This window comes from Filicampus tigris, chromosome 20 (assembly GCF_054856515.1).
Source record: "Filicampus tigris isolate MCC_2025a chromosome 20, RoL_Ftig_1.0, whole genome shotgun sequence".
Taxonomy (NCBI): domain Eukaryota; kingdom Metazoa; phylum Chordata; class Actinopteri; order Syngnathiformes; family Syngnathidae; genus Filicampus; species Filicampus tigris.
In genome coordinates, this window is record NC_141236.1 from 12,762,218 (window position 1) to 12,777,057 (window position 14,840).

Sequence of the window (14,840 nt, forward strand, 5' to 3'; positions counted from 1 at the left end):
TGACTTGATTTCAAAACATTTCATTTTGTTGTCTACTGTACACGTAATATGAGGTGATAACACAAGAAAAAAAGGCGGGAGGCTCAGCTTTCAGTTGTCCATAAAGTTTTAATGAAAAAAAAAACAACAAAACAGCAAAAAGTACCCATTGAACAACAGAAGAAATGAAGGGATTGTAAGATTTCGCAGAGCCAAGCTCTTATGTACAGCATATTGCACTAGAAAACAAAATCCCAACCAACGTCCTCTTCCCGTCCCAAAGACGACATGCCAGCCGACGCTCCAAGGAAACAACAAACTGCTACATCTGGACTGGGCCTCGCAAAATGTTGGACACTGTGAAATCGTTGAGACCACTTTGCAACGCCCACAAAAAAAAACGAAAAAAAAAAAAAAACTAAACAAAACACAAACAAGCCAGTAAAAAAAAAAAAAGAAACAAAAAAGCTCCACTGTTCAATTCATGTATGGACAGAGATCACATGGTCTTTCCCACTCCACCATTAAATTACATTCAAAAACCCTTTAAGATACAGATTGTTTTTTTCTTCTTATAATCAGGAATGTCAGACATGCATTTTTTTTTTCCACTCCATTTACATCGATTGAAAAAAAAAAGCCCTTGAACTGAGAGTGACACAGTAGACTTATCCAAAATGTTTTCATATATTTAAAAAAAAAAAAGCCACAACATTGAAAAAAGCCATCGTAGAAAAAAAGAGCATCCGGGTGGTCCCGTTTGCTCTTTTTAGATTAGAAAAATTGAAAAACCCTCAATACAAATTGTGTGTCAAAATCTTATCTGACTTGTATAAAACAACAACAAAAAGAAAGCAAATCACAGCACTTGACAGCAGTTTCGATGCACTCCTTCTCCCGTCGTGATATTAAAAGAAGACACTAAAGGCTCAACTTAAAGAAGAGTACGTGATAATACTGGGCACCGGTGGTGACTCATTCCTCCTCGTCCAGCGTGTTACAAAAAAAGAGTAGGAAGTTCAGCACGGGAGTAGAAAAAAAAACCAACAACGACAACAACATTTGTTTGTTTGTACAGTGCATGTTGAGAGCAAACAGTCAAAAAGCGTGGGGCAAAAAGTCGCCCCGTGCCTCGTGGGCGAGCGGGCGCCGCCAATCCGACGGCGGCGACGACGCAAGCAGTTGTGTTCCTCACAAGGCACGTTTTCGTACATTTTGATTGTCCGTTGAGTTGCCGCGACTTGTCGGGACTCGCGTGCCAGGCACATGGCTTTAGTTTGGGGAGAGGGGTGGGGCGATCCTGCGACACAGGGGGGCCGAAAAACACAAAATAACGTTGGGGAGGGGGCGGGGAAGCCCCAACGCGGGTTCAAGTTTGTCGTAAATTCGGTATGGCTCCTCATAACATTCCGACTTTGATTCTCATTTTTTTTTCTCACACTATTGAAAATGAATCAATCAGAAGTGTGAGAAACGGGTTGGAAAAGAAATAACGCAATTATTAACGTACAAAAGATCAGAATCTACATCACATTTTGCGAAATGGAATCTGATTCATGAAAAATGAAGTTGCGATATTACAATAAAAAAAAAATCCTTAATAGATAAGAAACAAGTAGAAATGTACGATTTTTATTATTATAACGAAAACCGTAGATATACTATTTATCATTATATAGTACTAAATACAACAAGGTTAAAGTTTTAAATTCATGTGGAAAAATGATAAAAAACAAACCAAATAAACCCCCAATAAAGTTGTAATATTGTACAACCATTTCATTGATATTTCACAAAAATAAAATGGCGATACAACATTACATAAAGCCGTACAATTACAGTAAAATAAAAAATAAATTGGAGAAAATGTAGCATAGCCGTGTTACTGTTTTAAATCTTAATTTACACAAAATAAATACAAACATTTAGCAAAAAAAACCTACCATAATATTGTAAAAAATGTAGAATTATGTGGGAATATAAAATAAAGTTGTAACATTACAAGAATAAAGATGGAATTACAGCAATAACGTCGTAATATTCTAATTAAAAAAAATACTAAATACATATTTTAAACGAAAATGTTCACCTATTATCGAAGGAAAATTGTTGTATTTTATGAGAATGGAGTTGTACTATTACAGTAACGAGGGAAAAAAAATCTTATAAAATTCAAAAATATGAGAATAAAGTCGAAATGTTAGTAGAAAAGAAAAAGCTGTCACTGTGGACAATTTCGTACAGCCCTGTGAGGAATTTGTCAAAATGGAAAAAGGCCCCCTGGATGGGATGGGCTTCCCACCCCCGTTCGAGTCCCACCTGGCCACACAGGCCCCGCCTCCAGCGCACGGCTCAATGCACATCAACCACGACAAGTACGACTGTACAACACACCCAGCTAGCGCTTGTACGCTAGCAAATATACACAGAAAATAAATAAGGAAATAAATTAAAATGAATTTCTGGAGGTTGGGGGAGTAATCCGACGCCGTGCTAAGCTAGGCTAACGGGAAAGAGAGCGTAAAGTCCGAATTGGCTCAGCGTTCGGTGTTTGCAGGAAACAAACGGCGTGGATCTCGTGGAGAACGAAACGCGGAGGTCTCGCAAATCCGACAAAAAAAGCAACAGGCTGTCGAGTACTCCCACAAAAAAAAAAAAGAAAAAAAAAACAATGAAAAAAAGATTAACAGTGTCTTTAAATGTTCAACAGGAGAGCAAAAGAATACATCCAACTTGTTGCGTCGATTAGGGATGGGCACTGACGACCACATTTCCTTGAGTGAATATCAACAAAATTTGTACTTTCTGAATTTGATTATTGATTTCAGACTAGACTTTTTTTTGAACCCTCAGGGCTTGTTCCCTCTCATAATTTCAGTTTATGAAACAATCGTTGAAATACAAATGACTTGAATTTTCCGATTTACAAACCGTCCTCGCTTGAGATGAGTGTGCTTCACAACACCACCGCTAGATGGCACCACAAAACAAAATTTGTTCATGGAAAAGAGTAAGCTCGTATCTCAAGGCACCACTTGTTTTTCTTATTTTGCTCAGCCGGCAGAAGGAGTTTCCATTTCTTCAAAACCAAAATGACATCATTCAGTTCTTCCTTTGGAGTTCAGTGAGAAAAGAAAAGCCTCTTTTGGGAACTAATGTTACATGAAACTGCTCCCTTGTCCAAAAATTCATTCATAATACAAATCTGGACTAAAACGCTCAAATTTGGAAATGTTGCGTCAAGACATTCAATTCAGCCAAATTGTATGACTACAAATTCTATAAACATCATTTTCACGGGTTTCAAGTGGCCTCTAAAGAGCCAAAACAATTTTGACGTAAACAGTAGATGGCTGAAACATTTTAAGAGGTGCAGTCGTCCAAAAAAGCAGCCGTGGACGTAGCCCAACGAGGCTAGTTGCGAGGTAGTGCACGCAAATCCTCAACAAGGGGTTATCGTGCCCATCCTTAGTCGTCGAATCGGATCACCGACTACGAAATAAAGCTGCCGCTACGCCGGCGCTGAAAGAAATTGCTCAAAACGTCGTAAAACAAACCCGAGTGGAAATCATCTGCGTAACATGAACCCAAACAGTGGTCAAGAGATCATCGGGTAAAGCGGGGTACACATTCACCGATTAATTGGCCTCATTTGAGCATTTTGCCATTAAAGTAACCATTGCCTGATTGTCAGACGTTTCTGAGTGTTTATCCTGAGTGATTATCACGTGGTGTGGCGTGTGTTAGGCGACATATTCCCCCGCCGATCTGCGGCAATCGTAAACCTGTTTGGTATTTACCAAGTTTGCAAATCAGCCGGGGCGAGAATCGTAGTTTGCAACCGTAATTTACTTCGGAGACATGCTAACAGTATCTTCTCTTATTCTATGACTATCTTCTATTTTTCAGCAGCTTGGATGCCCTGTAGCACCGCGGCGCCTCTCACAGGCCAGTCTTGGAACTACAATTGTCAAACTCTTGTCATCGGTATGCGTGCACCCCGCTTCAAGCGATGTTCGCTTTCTGTTTTCGGAATATTGCTCATCGTCTGGCTCAAAAAGATTGTCCCGAGAAGTTTTGGGAAGCAAAAAGCTTCCCCGGGTGGTCTTGATTGTTTACGTGTTTCCCTGACTGCACGCTCGCCCACTGGCAAAAATGCCCGCCTTGACGTTGTAACACGGGCGTAACTTCAAGTAGGCGGGCGGCGGGGCGGACGACAGCAATGATGAGCCGGTGTGAAAGAGTCCAAAAAGGGAAGCCGAGGGCTTGTATGTATGTGAGGAGTAAAGCAAAAAACCAACAGGTGTGGCGGCGGGTTTTTTCCGTCCACACTTTTGTCTTCTTCCTCGATGCAGTGGCGGGAGAGAAATCGTAAGGCATTCCCGGGGGCCGATGATGAGAGTTCACGTCCGAGAACAAAAATGAAAAGAGCTGTACAAAATAGGTCATCTAACAAGTCGTATTTCCAAAATATCTCTTCAAACTCAACGGCTTCTTCTTGAACAAGAAAAATGGGGGGGGAAATATGAGGGGAGAAAAACAAAAAACCATCAGCCTCCGTCCAGCGGTGACCAGAGTTTTTTTTTTCCCTGTATCTCTTCTTCATAAAAACAAAAATCAGAAACCCGTGTTCCATCTTACAGTGCCATCTCTAAAAAGTCTGGTCCCGTGACAGTGGGGGGGGGGGGGGGGGGGGAGAAAGAAGTGGCGGTCGGGACTCGGAGGCGGGCAACGGAGGCCGTGGGCGGGGCCGGGGCCGGGCCCTTCATCTGTGCTCTCCCCTCGGTCGGGGGACGGGAGGCGGCCTGGGGAAGAGGAAGCCAAACAGGGCCATGGTGAGGCGCATCCAGGCGGGCAGGTTTTGCCTTTGCTGCCTCAGGAACTGTGAGGAGACGCACAAGGACAAAAAAAAACATTTGGGTCATAAAAACCTTTCTGTGTGGAAAAACAAACGACGATGTGTCATGTTTGCCTTCTCCTATGTGTGCCGAAACCAGTTGCTCTGGTTCCTCGACGTTACCGCAAGTCTGTGACACCTGTGCAATGTTTTTAAAACAGTGGAACCTCAGTTTTCATATATGCCCTTGTTTTCGTGCGAGTTGGTTTTTGATTGGTTTTTTTTTTCCATTCTTCCTCCCGATTTTCGTATAGCCGCTCAGTTTTCGCAACACATCCTGTCATAAGTCAGCTCTTCAAAATAAAAGCATGGAGTAGAGCAGAGTTGCGCCACATGGTGGCACATTCAACAGTCCAAGTCAATAAACAAGCACAAAATAGTTTGAGCGCGACTGCAAAGTAAACCGGCACAGGCGAAATGAAGTGTGGCGAGACTGTTATTATACAGCCTCGCTTTTACTTTGAAGGCCTGACGTTTGACGCGGTGTTGCGCCGCCTTGTCCGACTGCCGCCGAGCACGCGGCGAGTTGTAAATCATAATACCCGTTGAACTTTTCCGACACAATACGGCAAAACGGAAGTTCCCAATGTCAGCCTGAAAATGCTTTTTTTTTTTCTTTTTCTTTCATGAACATTTTTGTGTGTCTTCAAAGGTTGACTTGGATTTAAATTATTCACCATGGGAAATATTGCTTTGGATTTTGCGGGATTTTATTTTAGTCAGACTTTCTGGGACGCTTAATGAAGGCAGCGAGCAAATAATCAAAGCAAAGCCGAGAGTCTCCCGACCCTTCTTCTTCGAACAACATCTCTGCCGTGCCGCAGACGACACGAAGGCGGCTCCGGTCGGCGGACTGCGCTGCTCCCCCTCGGCTCAAAATGTTGCATCCGATTGCGTAAGCCGGCGCTCTCCTCGCTTGCCGACATGAAGCAGCCGAGCCGTCGCCAGCTCGCCCGCCCGCCCGCCCGCCGCGGGCTATTTGATGCACAACCGAGTTCTTAAATGGAGCGCTAATCGTCTTTAATTGCCTTAATTCCACTCCGGTGGGCTTATTTAAACAATAGTCACCAAAATCTTGTCAATGGCTAGATGAGCGGTGCCCAAAGTTGGGCCCGCGAGCCATTTGCGGCTCCCCAAAGTTGTTTCAACCCTGCTTGGTCTGTTTTGTGTTGCTGTTGTTTTTTTGCAGGCGCAAGCAGACAAAACTAATAGATCCAATTTGAATCCCGAAAAGAAAACAAACAAAAACCCGCGCACTGGTCTCCGAAGGAACGCAAGCGGCAACATTTGTGGCGCGCGTGGAAGAGTCTATTAGCGATGGTGCAGGATGAGGCCGGCCGGCTCCAGCCAAGGCAGACAGCGCGAGCTGTTATCTTGAGAGGCAGGACAAGTGAGCTATTGTGGCCCCTTTGTCGTCATCTTGCTGACTGTGTCTATGAGCGGGAGGTTATTTTTAGATGAGCGCAGAAAAACACACAGAAGAAAGACGATCATGCTTTGCTTTCTCAACCTTTGTCTCCATCGTTCCTCAACCCCCCCCCCCCCCCCTTTGTCTTTTTGGCGCGACCGCGCCTTGTTGCGGATAAGAAAGGCTCTTTGAGATCATTAACCAACTTTCTGATCATGTGACTCGCCTATCTGCGGCCAGCGTACATTCTAAACCTCTCCGCCCCACCATTAGTGTAAACACAGATACAATAGAAGCGTATGCGCAGCCTGGTCTGGTTTGCGTCACCCAAGTACAGCGTGCCTTTGTAAGTAAGGAATGCCCTCGTGACATAGTGCTGGGAAATAACATTAGGTATCAATCAGGCGCCAATTAGTGTAAATGAGGCTTTCCGATAGAGTCAGACTGACATTCATGGTGAGAGGACCTAGAATCGAGACTTGCGGAACGCCACCATTTTTTTTTTTTTCATTTTTACGTTTGACTTTAAACACATTTCGACACCTCACCCTCCAACAAAGTGTGTACGGCCGTCTAGTTGCTTACCACGTCGATGTGATCCTGCTGGAACTTGTCGCCGATCTCCCGCAGTTTCTGTCCTATTTGCGTCTCCACGCTCACCGCCGCCTGCCGCTGGCCGGGCCTCTCCGCCATCCTGTCATCCTCGTCCCGACGCCGCCTCTCTGCCTCTGCGGCGGCGGCCCGCCTGGCTCCCCGGTCCTCCAGGGGCTCGAACTGCGCGGGGAAGTGCCAGCGCAAGGCGGCGTTGCCTAGGAGGGAAGCATCGGGCGTCCTGAGAGGGTCCAAGGCGAGCGAACGCGTCACGTCGGAAGGCAAACGACGTTAAAATACGACTACAGCGGCACGTTGACTTTAAATGCACCGGCCATTATTTTGTATATTTTCTTTTTTCAGTTTACTAATGTACCAACAGAGTGTGTTCGGCGGTCAAAGTTTACTCAAACATTTCAAAATGATACATTAATATGTTAATTTGAGGCATAATTCCGCTTCATAAAACAGTTTATTCGGGGGGTATTTTACACAACAGTGTTGTTTTTCTTTTTTAAAAACATTTTTAAAATGTTTTGGGGCGTGGCTGCAACAAGGATTTGATTTAGAAGTAAAGTTGTGTCATGGAAATTCTTAAGCCACAGAAAAGGTATCGCTGTGTAGCACCGCGCTGTGCTTTCTGGAACAGGTTTTACAAAATCCTTCAGTGGATGGAAACAATTGACCCCACTTAAGGACAACCAAAGACTCGCGCAAGAAAAGAGGAGAGAAAAACATCTCATTAACGCCTCAGCGAACTTTCTTTCTTTCCGCGGGCGAAGTCAGCGAGTTTACCCGTTGCCTCCAGCGTGTCTTTCTGCAGTCATGCCTCTCCATGGGAATTTGGGGTTTTGCTTTTTTTTTTTTTCCCCCCCCATGTCATGTGCTGAACGCCTCACTAGTTTGCATTTGTGTGTGGGTGAAATTGGGACGCGGCCAAGGGTATGACATCCATTACTGGCTTAGATTACGGCGAGCGACGGGTCTAACGACGGACAGGCAATCTGAAACAATGGCGCCCGCACCGTGACGCTGAGTCAACAAACAAAACGCGCCGCCGCCGCTGCTTATGCGCGGGCCACTCAATTCACTTAGGCTGATGTCACACTGATTTGATTAGCATGTCGTTAAACAATGCAGAAGTTCAACGGGTGGATTTATTTGTGTGGTTAAGTGCACCTTTGTGTATACAGTACACGCATCCGCGCCAAGCGCACTTTCATTACATGACGCAAAAGCTATTAACGGATATAAAGAGATGTTTTGTAGAGGCAGGACATCAGGTCTGGGAGCTTTTTTTTTTTTTTTTTCCCACCCAACATTTGTCAAAAGTTAACTTTTTTTTTTTTTACTCCATTTACTAAATTGTGAAAAGAGTCGGAAGCCTTTAAAAAGGTTTCCCGTAGGAAATAATGAAAAATAAGGTCCAGGGTTAAATGTAACGTTTATTAACTGTACAAGCAATGTTTTAAAAAACATTTTATTTCACATATACATATATATTTTCTTTTTTTTACACAATGGGGAGGTGTTTGCAACCTGTCTGGATGAGGCGGGTGACCAGTTATGAACCCGTTGTCTACATTTTCTATAATGGATTTTAGGGGGCTGAAGTGATCGATATTTGGCAGAAGGATATTCCGATAACCGATTAATCGGCCGATTACATAAAGAAAAATATATATATAATGATTTTGACTGTTTTACGATACCCCGTCCTATGGTATTTGTTTGACTTGACAACAGTCGTCCCTTCTTACCGTGAAAGGGTACGCGATGCTGCATTTGCAAGGCGCACGCCAGTGCGCCGATGCTGTTGTTGTTGTCGTGGACGCGTGGCACAAGCGCAAGCGTGGCGGCGGGGGTCCGGCGAGATTCGATGTGCGTGGCCCGCTCTCCGTACTTGAGGTCCCTGAATGGCGTTCCCCAGGGTTGCAAGGTGGGCCGCGACGTGTCCTCCTCCTCATCGTCCATCGGACGCCTCAGCGGTAAACTCCCTGCGGACAAGGCGCGGAAACTTTAACCAAGTGTGACACAGCCTTTGAAACTATGTTACGAGTGTGATTTGTTTTGAGGGGAAACAGAAAACGGAAATGAAAACTATGGCGTGTGTTATCAGCTGAAACTTTGCCCTGCGGCAGATGGAAAATGATCTCAGTGTGTCAACAATAAATGGCAATAAATCATTAGTCACCGTAATGCCTGGTAAGAGGCTTATGCTTATGTGAGGTAATGCTAAAACACAAACAAGAAGGCACGCGGCTTAGTGCGGGATTCATATGTTGCTCATCCCTTTCACAAGGCAGTCGTCCGTGCGGAGGAATGTATGGAAAGACCCTGCGTGGGCGGATGCGGTGGGTGGCCAGAAGCGCCGCGCAAGCGGGCAGATTTCGTCAAGCTGTTCGCGCCGACGTGCCAAGCGGCGATTTCAGAGCCAGCCAAAACATCCACACAGGTGCCTTTTTGCTCCCTTCACAGCGGAACCGCACAATTCCGAGGCTGTACAACCTCGGAAACGAAGAATACGCCCCCGAGGTTGACCGGGTCCCTTTGTGCAAATAAACACGGTCGGCCATGTTGTGGGTCCCTGTCGGGGCTGCTGAGAACAATGTGAACACTTTGACACTCCCTTGGCAAGACCCTCACCCTATATTGGCTCTCTGCTCACCACGCATACCACCACCACCCGCATTCTCCATCTCAGCAGTTTTATTAAATGCAGTGTCAATGTCAATATTGTAATAATAAACACTCATTGGCAAGACCCAACCCTATCGTCACTCTCTGCTCACCATGCACACCACAACCTACACTCCCTGTTAAAGCAGTTTTACCAACCTCTTCCTTCTCAAAGTCTGCACTACTGTAGTTTGTCTTTGCATTTGTTTTTTATTTTGCTTTGTTTTACTCTGCTGAATGCAGCCAGTGCGAACGAGAATCTTTCTCAATTGCCTTACCTGATTAATAAAAAGTTAAAGTGCAGTTTAGATATGGCGCGGCTGTGTAAATAAGCAGTTAACTTATTTTTTTTTACACACGTACCTGTCTTATATTTAAAGACTTATCTTTTTTTTTTAATGATATGATAGTCTGATCCTGAAATGGATTGTTTCAATTTCAAATTTTCCACATATGAACCAGCACCTCTTGCGGTCTGCACGTCAGCACAATGCTTCCTCATGCACACGGCAGCTGCAAGACAACAACAAGAAGACCCGCTCCCCTTGACTCGCTCCACCTCGCAATCGCCGACAGGCCGCTCGCAAGTTGGCGGGCGGCCAAAACGGCAGCGAGTGCGGGTGAAACCAAAGTTGAGCCTAGAACCGCCGTGTGACTCACACCGCCGCCGCAACCGTTTCATAAGGAGGATAATGACTCTCACTCCATAAATGTTCAAGCGCGTTCTTTCCTCGCTGGCAACATGCTGCCATCTACCCACAATCTCTTTCAGTGTTTTGTTTTTTTTCTATCTTCTGTCTCCTTTTGTTGTGCAAGTGCAGACAAATGGGGCTGGGCTGACTGATAAACACGGAGGCTGCTGAAACTGGATACACTGGTATTGTATTGACGGGAGTACAGCCGGTACAGTTATCCCCGTTGACCTTATCAAGTCAAAGAAGGACGAGCATAACCAAAACAATGACTGATCACGCATGTCCAAGTGGCTGCTTAAATGACATCGTAGGATAAAATCTGTGAAATCAGTGATGCTGATCGAGACGAGAGCGCACCCAGAAAGTTTGACATGCGCCAACCCGATGCTGAACGCAATCTGGTCGGCCCACGGTGTCAGACACATAATGAGCATCATCAGAATTCACAGGCTTGGCCATGCGTGGCCCCCAGGGGCTGGGGGGCAGGCCGGCCAGCCACCACAAAGATGAAGCATCGAGTGTCTCCCTCTGCTGCTCCATCTGTGCACTGGGCTCTTCTCCATGCACGGTTCAAGACCCACTGCATACAACAACAGGAGGACACATAACAACACCGATCACACAACAACTGATCGGAGTCTGGGTTGTGAGCAGCTGACGTAACCACACTTGCAAAATATATGCTCAAGACTGATGATTTCTCTTAGCTGGTCAAGTAAAAGCAGTTCAAAAGTGGGCACCAGAGGTCCACCGGCTGCCCGCGGAATCTAAAGCCCCGTTACGGCAGCTCCAGCCGGGGTTGCTCGACGCGTCAACACGTCACAATAAAGACGCTTAACAACACATTTTCTGCTCTAATACGCTTTAATTACATATGCCAAGCGTGCTGAAAACAGCTGCGGAAATAATAAAGCACCGTTGGAATACTTAGACAGGTAAACGGCTATTAGAATGACTCGCCATTTTGTCTCATTTCACCAATTTGACACTTTTTCGTTAAGTCCGCTTAACAGTTACATGGACGAAAAGAAAGCAAATAAGTCCAACTAATACAGGCCACTTTATCTCAGAGTGTCCTTGCGTGACTAAACAACTGGACAAAAGGCGAGAAATGAGCGCACTTCACAACTTTTAAAAAACAAAAACAAACGACTTCATTGCAGGAGAAGACGCGGGGGGCTGTCCGGGGGGAGGGGGGGGGGGGATTGGTCACCGTAACCTGGCGAAACTAAACTAAGTGCTTTATTTTCAATACGACCACAGTCACGCGGTTTCAAAGCCCACTGAAGCCCTCAACGATTCCGTCGCACACGCTCCGGGCGAGTCCATCCCGGACCCCCAGACTCTTTGCCCGGGCATGCCCACTAGTATTGGCCGCCTTCCCAACCCCTCCACCAGCGTCACGCCAACAACAAAATGAAGAAAACAAACACAAAAAAAAAAAACTCACCGCCAGTAAAAGCGCTTTCCGTTGGAATGGGTGGTATCTTGACAACTCGGCTCGTTTTTTCCCCCAAACAGACTCTTGTTAGTTCCGCTGCTCGCTTTCCGGCGGCTTGTGGTGTGTTTGGCGAGAGGCGGCGCGCGGTTTGTGTTTTGCCAGAGTTTGCTGGAGACTCCGCCCGCCACGCTTGGAGAGCACACCCCTTCCAGCTCATGTGGGGTGGAGAGGGGGGGGGGGGGACGCTTTGGGCAGTTTTCGAAAAACACATCATACATGATCAGCACCATCAAATATGGTATTCCGTTCGTTTCCTGCCTTTTGAGGAACTTATACAACGTGGAAATAACCGTTCATTTTGACCAACAACAACAAAAAAAATGATTCAAAATAATCAATTTCTTTCCTATGCATGTGCATTTTAAACATTTTGCATCATAAGTGTGCAAGTCAGTCATATCTGTATTGCTGCTTGCAAGTAGCAGTTGTTTGAAAATTACCCAAACCACAATGCTGAATTCCATTAGTCCACCTATGGTCTTTCGCATTATATGTTAGCATTAAGCTAGTGGAGATAAACAATGTTTACTCAAACTCAATTCAACTTACATTACGGTGCACTTTTATTAAAAAAATAAATAAATAAACAAACAAAGCTGAAACAAAGTGCGACACGTAACTAAAAAAATCCAACACAAAGCAATTAAAAATAACGCAATTAAAAGCAACAATATAACTTTCCAGTGAACACCATCTCCAATTTCCCCTAAAAATATTATATATATATATATATATATATATAGCATTTAGAGTACTTTTATTGCTGTCAAATGTCAGACTGGATTAAATTTGACTTCAAGGGTTAAGCAAATAAATACTATAAATAAATAAAAATAATAATAAATACAGTAAACTGTTGGAAATAAATGAATACAATTTCATGTAACAAAGAGAATTAAGGGTGCAAACGTAGGTCAGTGCTTCTGTTCGTGTTTAGGACGACGGAGGTCAACCGCCTTTTGATGGGGTTAAAATAAAAACAAAGTGCGTGTCCCTTTAAGAGCCCCAAACCTCCTTTAGCCGCCAAAAGCTGGGTGACAGGGCTTGGACCAATCAGGTGATTTGTTTTGGTCCCGCCCCCTGCTTTGCCCAGCCCGACACGTGGAGGGGCGCGAAGCACACACAAACCCGAGCAGACATGTGACTCGCTCGCTCACAGCTCAGCTGATTGGAAGCCGCTCGCAGATGCCGCGGCGGCACGCATCCCGGGCGCCCAATTGCAGCCGACGGGGTGGGACTGCCACCTTCGTGCTGTCAAGGCAACAAATGGATACGACCGCCGTACAATTGCACCGCGCGTGCACGCCTGTTTGCTTGCAGGCGAATATTATTCATGACTCATGAGCTGTATCAAAAACAAACATGGATGCGCGATTAACTTGTAGTTTTTTAAGGAACACACACGCACACGCACATAAAACAACAACATTATACTGCTCTTGAAATTTCAAGTCTGTCTGCAATTAATGTAAAGTCCCTGTCAAGTGAAACTAAACATAATGTCTTGTACATTTGACACACCCGCTTTCAAATCGGAAAAAAAACAACCCACCCTCCTTGCTCCACCTTTCTCTCTGTGACGTGCAAACACTTGTGGCAGACAATAAGGCACGGCACTCTAAAGCAGCCACATCAGAAGACTACCCGAAGGGAAGATTTCTGAATTAGCTTTGACGATGTTATTTTTGCAGTTCAAAACGGCTCTCTTCCTGTTGTTTAATCGATTTACAAGCTATGCCAACCCGTTCAGGCAGAGCACTGACTAGTTGGGTTTGGACTTTCTTGGACTTTGTTTTGTTCTCCAAAACAGACCCACATCACACTTTGCTCTCATTTTGTTTATTTTAATTCTTAATGCAGACACCACTGTAATTTCCACGGCAATCCGTTTATGCAGAATATCAGTTGGGTCTGAAATGACATCATCTTACAGCTGATATTGTATTTGGAATTGTCATAGTACCACTGAGTACCAAATAGCCATGGAACGCAATCAATATGACCCAACTAGCATACGGCTAACAATATCAATAAGAAGAGCGGCAAACAAAGAGCGTCATGAAGTCCAGCGCCTGCGGGCGCCCGCACACAAACGTGACCAACGCGTTGTGACAGCGCAATAAATGGCGTGCGCGCTTGCTGGCCCTTACGGCAGAAGCGTCGGGAGGCACGGCATCAATGGAAAGAGGAAGGAAAGAAACAAATCAAGAGGTTAGAGAGTATAGAGGAAGCAGTGAGATGGTTTGATGACTCGAGTCACCCAGGGGAGCATTTGGCTCAGGCCCATTCAGGATGTTTTTACTTTTCACACCGTCAGTGTCATTTTTTTTTTCCTCTCACAACATTTCGCACCAAACCCGCCATTTATTGTTGAGCAAACAACGACCGAGCCCCTCCTCCCAAAAACGTGATGGAAAAAAAAAAAAAAAAAAGGACCGCACCCAAAATGTTGGATTGTTGTTTTCTTACATTCTCTCTCTCTGTCTCACATGTTTTTTTTTGTGCTTACACCAACATGGCCACCGCTGCCCCTTCATGCGTGTTCAGATGGAAAAATACAACAATGTGTCAGTTATTCTGCATAATCTGCCATAAAATATTGATACGGGCCCTTGCCGGCTCATTACGAGCATGTGTATTGTTACTTGGAAAGCGCAGCAGCCATGCAAATGAGCTTTCCCCTTGCCATTGTTACATTTGAGATGGTGTAAATGAACGAGTGGTTTTGAGGATAATTACAGTATTTGTGCAAATAGAGCCGGGCCGTGTTTGTTGACTCAAGTGCAGATGGGAGGGAGCAGTCCAGACACAATGAACATCAAGTGAAATTGGAGTTAAAGAGCAAATAAAATGGACTTTGCCACAGGTCTAAAATCTAGCCTAATTGTTGCTTTTTGTGATGTTGTAATTCAACAAGTTGATGACCTGACAGCGACGGGCTGACGACCCAGAGCCACTTATTCAAGTGAATAAAGCCTAAGCAGTTTGTCAAGAGGTAAGCAGACCTGCATCAAGTTGCGTTGGACACACACGGCTTAGCATTAGCAAACGGCATCGGTTTCTGACATATGACGTGCTTTTGTCTGTCTA

General features: G+C 45.0%; 1 protein-coding gene across 6 annotated transcripts in view; it reads right to left on the bottom strand.

Moving 5' to 3' along the window:
- Nucleotides 1-88: 88 nt before the first annotated feature.
- The window catches only part of bmf2 (BCL2 modifying factor 2), a 49,261-nt gene continuing 34,509 nt past the window's right edge, over nucleotides 89-14,840 (bottom strand). For 5 of the 6 annotated variants that reach the window (XM_086019266.1, XM_086019265.1, XM_086019264.1 and 2 more), the window contains 3 exons: nucleotides 8,636-8,872; nucleotides 6,870-7,093; nucleotides 89-4,861 (listed from right to left, as the gene is read on the bottom strand). In XM_086019266.1, coding sequence (XP_085875392.1) covers nucleotides 4,745-4,861; nucleotides 6,870-7,093; nucleotides 8,636-8,849 — 555 coding nt within the window. In that variant the 5' untranslated portion in view covers nucleotides 8,850-8,872 and the 3' untranslated portion in view covers nucleotides 89-4,744. Of the gene's footprint in view, nucleotides 4,862-6,869; nucleotides 7,094-8,635; nucleotides 8,873-11,699; nucleotides 12,061-14,840 lie in introns of those variants that run through there. The other variant, XM_086019262.1, reaches the window with a different exon arrangement.